The sequence below is a fragment of the Monodon monoceros genome, unplaced genomic scaffold (genome assembly GCF_005190385.1).
Source record: "Monodon monoceros isolate NGI ecotype Baffin Bay Population unplaced genomic scaffold, NGI_Narwhal_1 Super_Scaffold_3, whole genome shotgun sequence".
In the NCBI taxonomy this organism is placed as follows: Eukaryota; Metazoa; Chordata; class Mammalia; order Artiodactyla; family Monodontidae; genus Monodon; species Monodon monoceros.
Genome location: NW_021703780.1, coordinates 24119329 through 24130792, shown reverse-complemented (window position 1 = coordinate 24130792; position 11464 = coordinate 24119329). Strand labels below are relative to the sequence as shown.

Below are 11464 nucleotides of genomic sequence, written 5' to 3'. Positions count from 1 at the left end.
CAGCTTTGTTCTGGGTACTCTGAGATGCGGAGATCCCACCCAAGAGCTTAAGAAAGATGGTAACCTGGCTCTGCTAACCAATAATTGGAAAATCCCTTCTAGTGAGAAAGGTGGGGGAGTGAGTTAAGGGCTAGGTTAATGGTTACCCCTGGCAAATTGTTTAGCAATGGGGCTATGGAAACCTGGAGGAGGCCAGGTGACAGCTCTAAGGAGTGTTGGGGAGGGACACACGTTCCAATCTGGGGTGGGAAGAGATTAGGGACTGGTTTACCAACCTGAGGAAGGGAAGGGAGTGGAAAGAAAGGCTGGGGAAGAAAAGGGGAGATACTGAGATAGGAGAAAAGCAGGGGCAAGGAGATTGAGATGGGAGGGAAACTTCTCTGATGCAGGATTTGGGGGTATAGCCCCTGGCTTCAAACCCATGCGGCACTGATGGATGGTACAAGGAGAGGGCAGCATTACCTGTTGTTACCTGAGAAGTTAAGGAAAAATACTTTGTGGGTAGCCATGCCAGCTAGCCAAAGTCAATATTGATCAAGGCAGCTCTAGCTATAAAAGCTGTAGGGAAAGAGAGGCAGGAGAGAAGCTGTCAAACCTGTCTGAGCTCAGGGCTGGCCCCATTTGCCTGAGGCTTCTCCCAGAAGGGAGATTTTTGTGGGGCAGATTCTCTGGTGGACATGGACCAGCTGGAGCAGAAAAGGACCTTGAGAAGTAGCGCTGCTTTGACCTCCCTTCCTCAGATGGAAGGGGTCATGTGTGCAGATTTTGAGGGTCACCCTGGAGGAGATTCCCATACTCGTTGAATCATTCTACGTCCTTATCGGATGTTACAATTCAAGGGAGCAAACACCAAATATATCCCCTCTCTGAGGAGGACAGAGAAAGGCCTTCCTCCATGGAGGAGAAAACCCACAGAAGAGGAAGCATGAGAGGAAACCGCTAACTGCTGGTTCCAGCACCTCTCTTCACTCCACCCCCTCCTCCCCCAACTCTCTCCCTTTCTTTAAGTTTCAAGCCCTGTTTTGCTCTTATGTCCTTGCATTCCACCATGATTTTCTGAAACTGTAGGTGTCCTGTTAGACAGAGGGTGGTGAGGAAGAAAGGGATGGCTGGATAGGAGAGAGATTCAAATGTGGAGGCTGGCATATGTCCAGTCTGGAGGACATATCTTTGGGCTATTTTTCAGCAGATCATAAAGGGTTTGATAGAACCTCCAAAATCAAGGTTATTGGGGAGGGAGGGAGAGAGCTCTTCTTCCTCTGTCCTCCCTACTTCTTTCTTTCTTTCTTTCTGTATTTATTTATTTATTTTTCGCTGCATTGGGTCTTCATTTGTGTGCGCGGGCTTCTCATTGCGGTGGCTTCTCTTGTTGCGGAGTCCTTAGTCCTTCTGAGGACTCCACTCACACTATTCTGTCTGATCTTCACTTTTTTCCCCCATGATAGGACCAACTACCACCAGCCCCTAGCATCGGTGCAGCTCTACTCTGGGGCCATAATAACCCCATGCTTCCACCCTAACTCCAAGGCAACCCGTCAGTGATAAAAGGGCAAGGGGCACAGGAAAGGGCCCCAGACCGGGGTCGGGGGGGGCAGAAGTAGAAGCATTAAATCTGACCAGGCTACGGAGCGGGAGAGCACCTCTGCCAGTGATGAAGCCCCTTGGCTCAGCTTCCGGTTTCCCCAGCACAAGGCCTGGTTATCTCCTTTCCCCACCCCTGCCCTACCTCTCACCGCTCTCTTCCTCCAACCCAGCCTTCCACTTGCAAGTCCCTCTCCTGGGCCACAGTCCTAGCAACCCAGAATTTGGAGTGGAGTTCCGAGGGAACTTGGAGAAAGTAATAAAGGACCACCTTTCCCTTCTATAATTCCCTTTCTGGGCCCTCAGGGACGTGCTCAAGCAGTCGGTGTCAGATTTCTTGTGTGAGGGTTGAGTGGGAGTGTAACCTGATTAATGAAGCAGGGAAACTGAGGCAGAAAAAAGTCCCTTGTTCAAGGAGACTGGCAGGGACACAAGAAGTTTCCCAGGATTCCCTCTCCTCAACAGCCCCTTCCCCATCATCTGGGAGACCTGAGGCTCACCCCTCCGGGCCCACTCCCTAGGTCATCGAGTTCCGCCCCCGCGCCTGTCCCCTCCGCAGGTTCAGGGCGGGGCGGTCCGTGAGTCAGCTCCCAGATCCAGCCCAGGAGGGGGTAGAGCTAGATCCGCTGGGTGTGGAGGACGCTGGACTGGTCGAGAGGCCGCGTCTGGAGTGTGGGGGTCTGATCGGGCTCTTGCGGCGCTGCAGGGCGAGTAGTCCCAGGTCTGGGGGAGAGAATCTTTTCTGTGCGACCGCCTTCTCCCTGGCCCCGCCCCCTCCCAGTTCCCCCAGAGAAGGCCGCTTCCTGGTCCCCGTCGCAACCATGGCCGAAGAACAACCGCAGGTCGAATTGTTCGTGAAGGTAAGAACACCTTCTCCCTCCTAGGCCCCCCTCCGAGTTACTGGAAGGCAACTTGCACTTTTCCCCAGCTCTAGCCTTAACTCCCTAATCCCTTTCCTCTTTGATCCCCACCCCCAAGCCCACGTGCAGTCTTTAGGGCGTGTGTGGCAGGGGCCTGGGGTGGTGGCGGCCGGGGTTTGGGAGGGGAAGACAATTGATGTGTGCGCGGGTAATGAGAAATCTAGGCTCAACCCTGAAAAGTTTGTAGAACTGCAAGTTTCCAGCAGCCTGAAGGACAGGAAAGTAGAGAAAAGGGAGGGTTCCCAGGAGCTGAGAAGATTGACGGGAGTGGGTGTGGGGGGACAGCTGATAGGAGGACCGAGAGAGAAGGGGGCAGCAGGAGACTTACAGGCTTTGGGTGGGACAGAGGGAAACATCCGGATTAGGGCCCTACAAGAAGATCAGAGGGTGAGGAGCATAGTGGGGGAGACTTGGATGGGGGGGGTGTCGGGGCGGGGGAGGTTTCAAGGAAGAGGGTGTGGTCCAGAGGCCTGGGAGTGGGACCAGGTGAACTGGGAAGAATTGGTGGGGTGGAAAGAGACGGGAGAGGGGGAGTAGAGTTCCAGAAGCTGGCTCAGAGAGGTGATGGGGTCGAGAATGAGTGTCCTGAGGACTTGGAGAATCGAGAGAAAGGGTGGTGGCGAGGAGATGAGAGTTGAGTTGTGGCTACCGCGAGGGTAGATGGGGAGAGAGCAGAAGGAGGAGAGCTGAGTTAGGGCGTTTAAGGTTTGGGGGTTACAAAAACAGAAGAAAAAGAGTCGCCCCAGCTCTGTGCTCTCTGCGGGTGTGGATGAGGAGAGGTGGTCCCAAGGCATTTGCATATCGAAACCGCAGGCTGCCGTTTCCTCCCCGCTCCCTTCCCCACTAGCACTGCATTCTCTCCCCTCTTTGGATCTCTTCTTTGTGCCCCTCCCTCCCTTTAGCGACCTCCCCCTCCGTCGGTAACTCCCGGTTCACACATTCTCCCCACCCTTCGCTTTCCTGCCTCCTTTCTCTCCACTTCCCCGCTTTTGTTCATCTAGCCTTTGTGTGTTCCAGCCCGTTTCTCCCTCTCCTTTATGCTGGGGCTTCTCCGGTAGCCATTCCCTCTCCCTCAGCCATGCCTGGGTCGACCCCCTTAGGTGTGGTCCCCACCTCACTCTCACACTTGCCTCAGGGGCTATTTTTATTTTTACTCCTGGGTGAGTCTGCGCTATAGAGATTCCAGCCCTGGGTCCTGTGTGAGGAAGATTATCCGGAGCCAGGGGACTTGTCCTGGGAAACCCCAGCTGTGCCCAGGGAAGAGGGAGGTGGCCTTCGCTGCCCAGGCCTCAGCCTCACAGGTCCCTGCCCCCACTGCTTGCCAGGAAGGAAGCTGCTGAGACCGGAGACGCAGTGAGATGAATCCCTCAGCTAACGGGGAGGTGTCCTTTGGGGGATGAGGTCACTACTTGCAGATTAGAGGGCAGCCCCCCTCTGCAAGGCCCTCCACATCTCTAGGGCGAGGCTCTGAGCCCCTTGACTCCCCACCCAGCTGCTTGGGTAGAGGTATAGGGAACCAGAACTCCTGCTGCCAAACCCTGCCCCACCTCTCCTGTTCTCAGGCTCTACTCCATTCAGGAATCCAGGCCTCTAGCCCACAACTCTAGCCTCACCAAAGTCCCTCTCTAGGCGTTATTTCATGGGTGGATGTGAGAATTAAATGAGTTTTTGTATGTAAAGTGCTTAGGATGGTACGGAGAAAACTAACTACACCACCATTAGTGTTCCCTCTCTAGGGTCCAAATCCTCCAGATTCTCCAAAGCCCATTCCCTCTGCCTACCTCCATCCGTCCTCAACTCTCTGGGGAACCAGAAGCCTACCTTTGCAGAAGATATTCTCACTGACCCATCTTAGGTTTGACCCAGACCCCAGGGTAGAGAGCCCAGTTCTGGAGGGGTGTTTTTAGCGGTGAGACTGAGTATGTGTCATGACTAGGCAGAAACCAGCTAGATCTGGGAGTAGGAGATGCAGAGAATGGCCTGGGGATGAGTGGGGTGCACCAGGCCTAACCTTGGGCTGGGGGTTGCTTTCCAGGCTGGCAGTGATGGGGCCAAGATCGGGAACTGCCCCTTCTCCCAGAGACTGTTCATGGTGCTCTGGCTCAAGGGAGTCACCTTCAATGTCACCACCGTTGACACCAAAAGGTAGGTGCACTTCTGTTCCTCTAAACTCCCTTGTGCACACACACATGCACACTTACACACTCACCCACCTGAGTCCTTCCATCCTGAACTGTTTTCCCCTCTATCCGGAGTCTCTTTGCCACGTGTCTCCATCTCTCCTTTCTGGGTCTCCCTAACTCCCTTTTCCTGTCTTAATGCCTGGTCTCTCCTCCAGGCGGACTGAGACGGTGCAGAAGCTGTGCCCAGGAGGGCAGCTCCCATTCCTGCTGTATGGCACTGAAGTGCACACAGACACCAACAAGATTGAGGAATTTCTGGAGGCGGTGCTGTGCCCTCCCAGGTATAGAGGAACTTGGAAACGGGAGTAGGGGAGCTGGGAGACTCTGGGAGAGAGAGGTTGAAGAAATGAAAAACAGAGATGGTGGTGGGGCTGCGGCAGGGGAGCTGAGGTTCCTCCTCAGAAGATATCTTATCCTGTTTGTCCCATTGGCTTCCAGGTACCCCAAGCTGGCAGCTCTGAACCCTGAATCCAACACAGCTGGGCTGGACATATTTGCCAAATTCTCTGCCTACATCAAGAATTCAAACCCAGCTCTCAATGATAGTGAGTCTTGTGGGTTGGAGGCCTGGGTCCTAGGAGGAATAGAAAAGATCCAGTGATTAGGGGCACCTGGACATTCAGATACCCTGAATGTTGGCAAACCTTACTTCAATTAAAAAAAAAAAAAAGAGAGTCAGTGAGAGAGAGAGAGAGAGAGAGAGACTCTAGATCCAGATGACCTGAGTACAAATTCTAGTAGCTGTGTGACTTTGGGGAATTCATTGAACTTCTCTGTAAATCCATTTCCAGATCTATAAAATGAGGATAACAGTACCTACTTCATGGGTTGATGTGAGAATTAAATGAGCTTTTGTGTGTAAATTGCTTAGAATAGCACAGAGAAAATGAACTACATTAGTGTTAGCTATTATTATTTTGGACTGGCCTCACCATTAGTGTTCACCCCCTCATGGGCCTTCTTGGACTGTGTTAGCCTTCTGATGTTCTTACCAACTGCCTTCTCTTGCACAGACCTGGAGAAGGGACTCCTGAAAGCCCTGAAAGTTTTAGACAATTACTTGGCATCCCCTCTCCCAGATGAAGTAGATGAGACCAGCACTGAGGATGAGGGCATCTCTCAGAGGAAGTTTCTGGATGGCAATGAGCTCACTCTGGCTGACTGCAACCTGTTGCCAAAGCTCCACATAGTACAGGTGAGTGGTCACTGTGGGAGGAGAGGCTGGTCGCTGGGATGGCTCTTTAAGGGTCTCCCACGCAGGCTTCCCATGACAATCACTCCAAAGATGCTTTCTTTCTTAGGGTGGCTTTCAATAGCAGACACCACCCCATTCCTTCTCTGCTGTCTTTGCTGGCAAGACCACTACTTGAGAGAATTACATTCCACGATGCAAGGTGTGGGTGCAAACAGACTGGCCTAGGGTAACACATCCCAGTGTTACTTTCAAGAATGCTCTTCCTGTCTCTGTCATTGCCAAATCCCCAGATCAGAGAGCAGACTTTTCCTAAAATCAAAGTTTTAAGGCTATAGCTTCAGTCTCCACTTCCTCTTGTGGAAGATGAAAACTGCTGGTTCCCATGTTTTTGTCATAGTTCAAAGGTACGGTTTAGTTTCTGAAATGTGGGCCCAGTGTCAGTCTGCTGCAGAACTGTGTACTGAAAACCTCTGTACTAGGCACGGAAAGACAAGATATGTGGTGATTGGTCCTTGCCCTCAAAGGATCTGAAATCTAGCTGAGAAGATAAAACATTCACATGACTAATAATACATGATTAAAAGCCAAATGAAAAGTAGAAAAAAGTTGCTGTGGAAATTCAAGAGGAGAGTTTTATGGTTTGTGAATTATATTTCAAAATCAAGGGGGAAAACTAGCACCATGGACTGGGGTGGCCTGAAAAGGGGCTGGTTATAAATGGCCAGGATTTCAGTAAGCAGAGAGGATGGGTGAAGGCCTTACAAGACAGTGAGGAGTTAAGAAAGATGATTGAAGATGATTTATATGGGAGATAAGAATCATCGGAAGAGAAACCAGATAGTGGACCTACTTGAATGCCTGGATTTTATCATGAAGCCTTGGGATGAGGGAAAGACCAAGAGCATGGCAGCCAATGTCACTTCCCTGAAGCTAAACCTACTGGTTCTCCTCTCCCCACCCCTAGGTGGTATGTAAGAAGTACCGAGGATTCTCCATTCCGGATGTGTTTCGGGGAGTGCATAGGTACCTGCGCAATGCCTATGCTCGGGAAGAGTTTGCCTCCACCTGTCCAGATGATGAGGAGATCGAGCTGGCCTATGAGCAAGTGGCCAAGGCCCTCAAATAAGCCCCTTCTGGAGCTCCCTCGCCCCCCTCCATTTTCTCCACAAAGGCCCTGGGTGGTTTCCACATGGTTACCCAATGGACACACTCCAAAATGGCCAGTGGGCATAGAATCCTGGAGCACCTGTGCAGGGCTTGCTGGGGGGATGAGGAGAAAGGATGGGGGATCTGGGTGAGATTTTTACTGTGGGGTGGGTAGGACAACGTATTTCAGTAATAAAGTACAGAATGAAAATCTAGTGCTTTGGGACTTCCCTGGTGGTACAGTGGTTAAGAATCCACCTGGCAATGCAGGGAACATGGGTTCGAGCCTTGGTCCGGGAAAATCCCACATGCTGCGGAGCAGCTAAGCCTGTGCGCCACAACTACTGAGCCTGTGCTCCAGAGCCTGTGAGCCCGGGTGCAAAAACTACTGAAGCCCGCGCGCCTAGAGCCGGTGCTCCCGCAACAAGAAGAAGCCCGCGCACCGCAACGAAGAATAGCAGCCCCCGCTCCGCAACTAGAGAAAGCCCGCGCATAGCAATGAAGACCCAACGCAGCCAAACATAAATAAATAATTTTAAAGGAAAAAAGAAAATCTAGTGTTTTTACACAAAGGGGACTTGAAGTGTGAGCAACACGGAATGAAGAGTGGGTCAATGACCTCGAACTGGCAGAAACCGGGAATTTAGAAGAGGGGCGCTTGTGACGGGGCTGCCATTTTTAGTGCGGGTCCACCGTAGCGCTGTTTTGTGCTCCATGTCGCACTCGCAGCCCAGCCGCCAGAGCCGACCAGATCTGGGTGGGGCGGGGCCGAATTCCGAGAAGGGGGGGCGCAGTCGGGGTGGAGTGGGCGCGGCAAAGCAGGGCGGAATGGGCGTGACATCGAGGAGCCCCGCCCCGTCCCGCTTAGACAATGCCCCGGAGCCGCCAGACCGTCGCGCCCCCGACCCGCTGTAGTACTTGAGCGCGCCTACCCGGGGACCCCTCAAAGCCAAAGCTCCAATCCCCTAGGCTTGAAGACTACGACTCCCTTCTTCACCAACTCTGTCCTCAGGGGGTGGGGCCCCAGCCAAGAGCACAGAGCTGCAAGAGTGGGGGTGGCCGCAGGAGGTGAGTCTGGTGGGAGGTGCTCCTCGGACCGTGTGTGTGTGTGGAGTTTGGGGGTGCTGGGCCCGTGCCTGCGCCGGACAGTGCAGAGGGTCGACATTTGGGTGCGGAGCTGAGTCGGGGTGGACTTTGGGGAAGATGGATCGGGAGACTGGGGCACCCGGTCCTGGCGCCCGGAGCGGTGCCTGCTCCCCAGAACCACGCCCCCCTGTTTCCCCGCCCCTCGGATTTCGTTTTAGACCTCTCCCAGTCCTCCGGGACTCAGTCTGGTTTACACTGGGTCGCGCTAGGAACGGAGTGACCGGCCAGGGTAGAGAGGATGTTTAACTCCTTAGGCTCTAATTCCTCCCTCCTTGTCCCTCTCTCCCGTTCTCGTTCGGACACCCAGGACTTTCATCCCCCAGGTCCTGACTCTCTCTGCAGCTGTCTCCTCCTGTCCCATAACCCTTGTGGGCTCCTCGCCGCACTTCGGGTCCCTAAGGCAGCGAGCAGCAGAGGGTTAAGGGGGCGGGGCCGCTGCATTTTTTGGGAGTGAGCGCATCCTAGCGGCTGCCAAGAGGGGCGCCCGGCAGGGACCTCTCGAAGACCCCGAGCAGGGGCAACAGGTGTTTTGGAGACTAGCGATCCCGATCTCGTTCCTCGGACTTTCCCTAAAGCAGCAGACCCGCGAGGATGCGGGGTGGAGTGGGGTCGGCAGGAGAGGAAGGTCTGGAAGGGGTGGGGCGGAGTGGGAGGGGCGCCCGGAGATGGCAGGAGGAAGACCCGGGCGCTTTTAACCATCCCCCTATGCCCTTCTTTGCATGTCTCTCTCTCTCTGCCTACCCCCGTTCTGTTTCTTCTCCCAGACAGGTGAAGTTAAAAAGAGACAACTGAGAAATCAGCGCAGCCGGTGGGGGCGTCTGTGTGGATGGGATGGGGACGCCAGGGGAGGGGCTGGGCCGCTGTTCCCATGCCCTGATCCGGGGGGTCCCGGAGAGCCTGGCGTCGGGGGAGGGTGCGGGGGCTGGCCTTCCGGCTCTGGACCTAGCCAAAGCTCAGAGGGAGCATGGGGTGCTGGGGGGTAAACTGAGGCAGCGATTGGGGCTGCAGCTATTAGAACTGCCTCCTGAAGAGTCGCTGCCGCTGGGACCGCTGCTTGGTGACACCGCTGTGATCCAAGGGGATACGGCCCTAATCACGCGGCCCTGGAGCCCCGCCCGCAGGCCGGAGGTGAGCGCCTGGGCACGGGTTGGGTAGGGGAACGGGAGGATCTGGACGTCTGGGGCTTAAGGGAAGAATGGGGGTGGGAATGTCTCCGCTTCGCGCCCTCTTTTCCTGCCCTAAGGTCGATGGCGTCCGCAAAGCCCTCCAGGACCTGGGGCTCCGAATTGTGGAGATGGGGGACGAGAACGCGACGCTGGATGGCACTGATGTTCTCTTCACCGGTGAGGCTGGGGGTGCCTGCACCCTAGGGCTTGGCACAGGGAAGGGAGACTGGGCCATCTCGGGCCTTGTTTCCAACCCCCTCCCGCCTCATACCTCGACGGCCTCCCTGGGCTCAGGCCGGGAGTTTTTCGTAGGCCTCTCCAGGTGGACTAATCACCGAGGAGCTGAGATCGTGGCGGACACGTTCCGGGTGAGGAGCGGGACCAGCCTTGGGTGGGGGGAGCAGGGAGCGTATGGGGGTCTGAGGGACCTGGGCGGGGGCGCGGGGTGGGCCGCGCTGAGGAGGAAGAGGCTGAGAGCAGCCTGTGTTTGAGGGTATCCTCTCACCCTTCCCGCGTCCCTGAATACTTTCCCTTGTTCTCCTTAGGACTTTGCCGTCTCCACGGTGCCGGTCTCGAGCCCCTCCCACCTGCGTGGCCTCTGCGGCATGGGGGGACCCCGCACTGTGGTGGCAGGTAGCAGCGAGGCTGCCCAAAAAGCTGTCAGGGTGAGAAGGGGTTGGGGCTGGGGTGGGGCAGGTTGGGGCGCGGCCAACAAAAGTGGGCGTGGCTCCGGGCCTGGGAGGCGGGGAGTTGGGAGGCTCTGAGAATTAACTCCAACCCCTACCCTCATGGAGCTGTCCATCTATGTGAAAACACGTGTGAAAACAAGAAGTTATTATAAACGGGACAGACAGCTGGAACACGGAGGAACAGGGGCAATTAACACCGTTTTCCCGAGTTTCAAGAAACTCCCTAAAGGGCACCCAAGCTGTGTCTTGAAGGATGGACAGGACCGACCCGTGGGGTCTGAAGTAGGGGAGAAGTGGGTAGCAGGTGGAAAGAACTGCGTGTGAGTCCGAGGTGGAAATTAGACAAGTTAATTAAAGCGCTTAGTGCCTGACACATAGTAAGTGCTATGTGATTGCTGTCATTATTATTCCACAATAATGTAACTCTGTCCCCAGCCCTTAGCGGTGGTAGGGCAGCCGGACTCAGTTGTGGAGAGGCTCTGAGCCTTGCATGCTTCCTCTCTCCTCTCCCCCAGGCAATGGCAGTGTTGACGGATCACCCGTATGCCTCCCTGACCCTCCCAGATGATGCAGCGGCTGACTGTCTCTTTCTGCGTCCTGGGCTGCCTGGTATGCCCCCTTTCCTCCTGCACCGTGGAGGCGGGGACCTGCCCAACAGCCAGGAGGTGAGAGAAGGCAGGAGCTCCACCACCACCACCAACCAGAGAAATGGGGCTCAGGCCTCCCTAGTGGGAGGAAGAAGGGGTACCTTTTCTAGAAGCCAGGGTGGGGCCACTCTAACTGGCTGAAATGGGGCCCCGGCTGTGGGCCTTGGGGTCTTACTCCCTTCTCCCCACACACTGTCCTCCCTGCAGGCACTGCAGAAGCTCTCTGACGTCACCCTGGTACCTGTGTCCTGCTCGGAACTGGAGAAGGCAGGCGCTGGGCTCAGCTCCCTCTGCCTGGTGCTCAGCACACGCCCCCACAGCTGAGAGCCTGGCCTTGGGGTCCTGGCTGACCAGGGGCAGGGTGGCATAGGAGTAGAAGGAGAAGGAAGGTTAGATAGAGGACAGTGAATAGGTAGTAGTGGGGAGATGGCCCCAAGGTAGGGGGAGGGCATAGAGTGAGAAAAAGGATGGAGGTCACTGGGTGAGTCCTCTCCCCAAGAACTAATAAAACAGAACTGACCTTTTAGACTGGGCTGCGACTGGTGTCTTACTGGGGCAGGGGGTCAAGGGCAGGGCTGAAACCTGAGGTTGGGGTCAGTGCTGGGAAGGAGGCCTCCTTCATTCATCAAACCCTCATTCAGTGCTCACTGACTCATTGTCCAGCCCTGTCATAGCTGCTTGGGCACAAGACGGACAGGACAGAATTTCTATGATGGGGAGCATGTACAGGGCAGAGAAAAAATATGGGTGAATCACTCACTGAATTTATCTAAATGTCAGATGATTCAGAG

At 55.0% G+C, this 11464-nt stretch overlaps 2 protein-coding genes across 5 annotated transcripts; both read left to right on the top strand.

The window, feature by feature from the left end:
• The first annotated feature begins 2146 nt into the window (after nucleotides 1–2146).
• On the top strand, nucleotides 2147–7247 carry CLIC1 (chloride intracellular channel 1). 2 transcript variants are annotated; one of them, XM_029242901.1, is made up of 6 exons: nucleotides 2147–2441; nucleotides 4537–4646; nucleotides 4840–4965; nucleotides 5123–5229; nucleotides 5698–5879; nucleotides 6844–7247. In XM_029242901.1, the coding sequence occupies exons 1-6, from the start codon at nucleotides 2403–2405 to the stop codon at nucleotides 7003–7005; spliced, it is 726 nt and encodes a 241-aa protein (XP_029098734.1). In that variant the 5' UTR covers nucleotides 2147–2402; the 3' UTR covers nucleotides 7006–7247. The 2 variants fall into 2 exon arrangements, with proteins under 2 accessions (XP_029098734.1, XP_029098735.1); XM_029242902.1 differs by lacking the exon at nucleotides 2147–2441 and adding an exon at nucleotides 3005–3661 and having other exon boundaries at nucleotides 6844–7233.
• A 635-nt stretch (nucleotides 7248–7882) lies between these two features.
• On the top strand, nucleotides 7883–11202 carry DDAH2 (dimethylarginine dimethylaminohydrolase 2). 3 transcript variants are annotated; one of them, XM_029241626.1, is made up of 7 exons: nucleotides 7883–8093; nucleotides 8936–9299; nucleotides 9415–9514; nucleotides 9632–9705; nucleotides 9883–10002; nucleotides 10542–10691; nucleotides 10881–11199. In XM_029241626.1, exons 2-7 carry the CDS (start codon nucleotides 9003–9005, stop codon nucleotides 10995–10997), a joined length of 858 nt encoding a protein of 285 aa, XP_029097459.1. In that variant the 5' UTR covers nucleotides 7883–8093; nucleotides 8936–9002; the 3' UTR covers nucleotides 10998–11199. The 3 variants fall into 3 exon arrangements, with proteins under 3 accessions (XP_029097459.1, XP_029097461.1, XP_029097460.1); XM_029241628.1 differs by having other exon boundaries at nucleotides 7887–8093; nucleotides 10542–10635; nucleotides 10881–11200; XM_029241627.1 differs by lacking the exon at nucleotides 7883–8093 and adding an exon at nucleotides 8220–8796 and having other exon boundaries at nucleotides 10881–11202.
• Nucleotides 11203–11464: the final 262 nt, after the last annotated feature.

What these genes read in the sequence shown, in the direction of transcription:
- CLIC1 (XM_029242901.1), top strand. Translation starts at nt 2,403, where the DNA reads ATGGCCGAAGAACAACCGCAGGTCGAATTGTTCGTGAAG. An exon ending in ACCACCGTTGACACCAAAAG is followed by an intron (nt 4,647 to 4,839) that starts GTAGGTGCACTT and finishes TCTCTCCTCCAG; the next exon opens with GCGGACTGAGACGGTGCAGA. An exon ending in CAAAGCTCCACATAGTACAG is followed by an intron (nt 5,880 to 6,843) that starts GTGAGTGGTCAC and finishes CCCCACCCCTAG; the next exon opens with GTGGTATGTAAGAAGTACCG.
- DDAH2 (XM_029241627.1), top strand. Translation starts at nt 9,003, where the DNA reads ATGGGGACGCCAGGGGAGGGGCTGGGCCGCTGTTCCCATGCCCTGATC. An exon ending in CTGCCCAAAAAGCTGTCAGG is followed by an intron (nt 10,003 to 10,541) that starts GTGAGAAGGGGT and finishes CCTCTCCCCCAG; the next exon opens with GCAATGGCAGTGTTGACGGA. An exon ending in ACCTGCCCAACAGCCAGGAG is followed by an intron (nt 10,692 to 10,880) that starts GTGAGAGAAGGC and finishes TCCTCCCTGCAG; the next exon opens with GCACTGCAGAAGCTCTCTGA.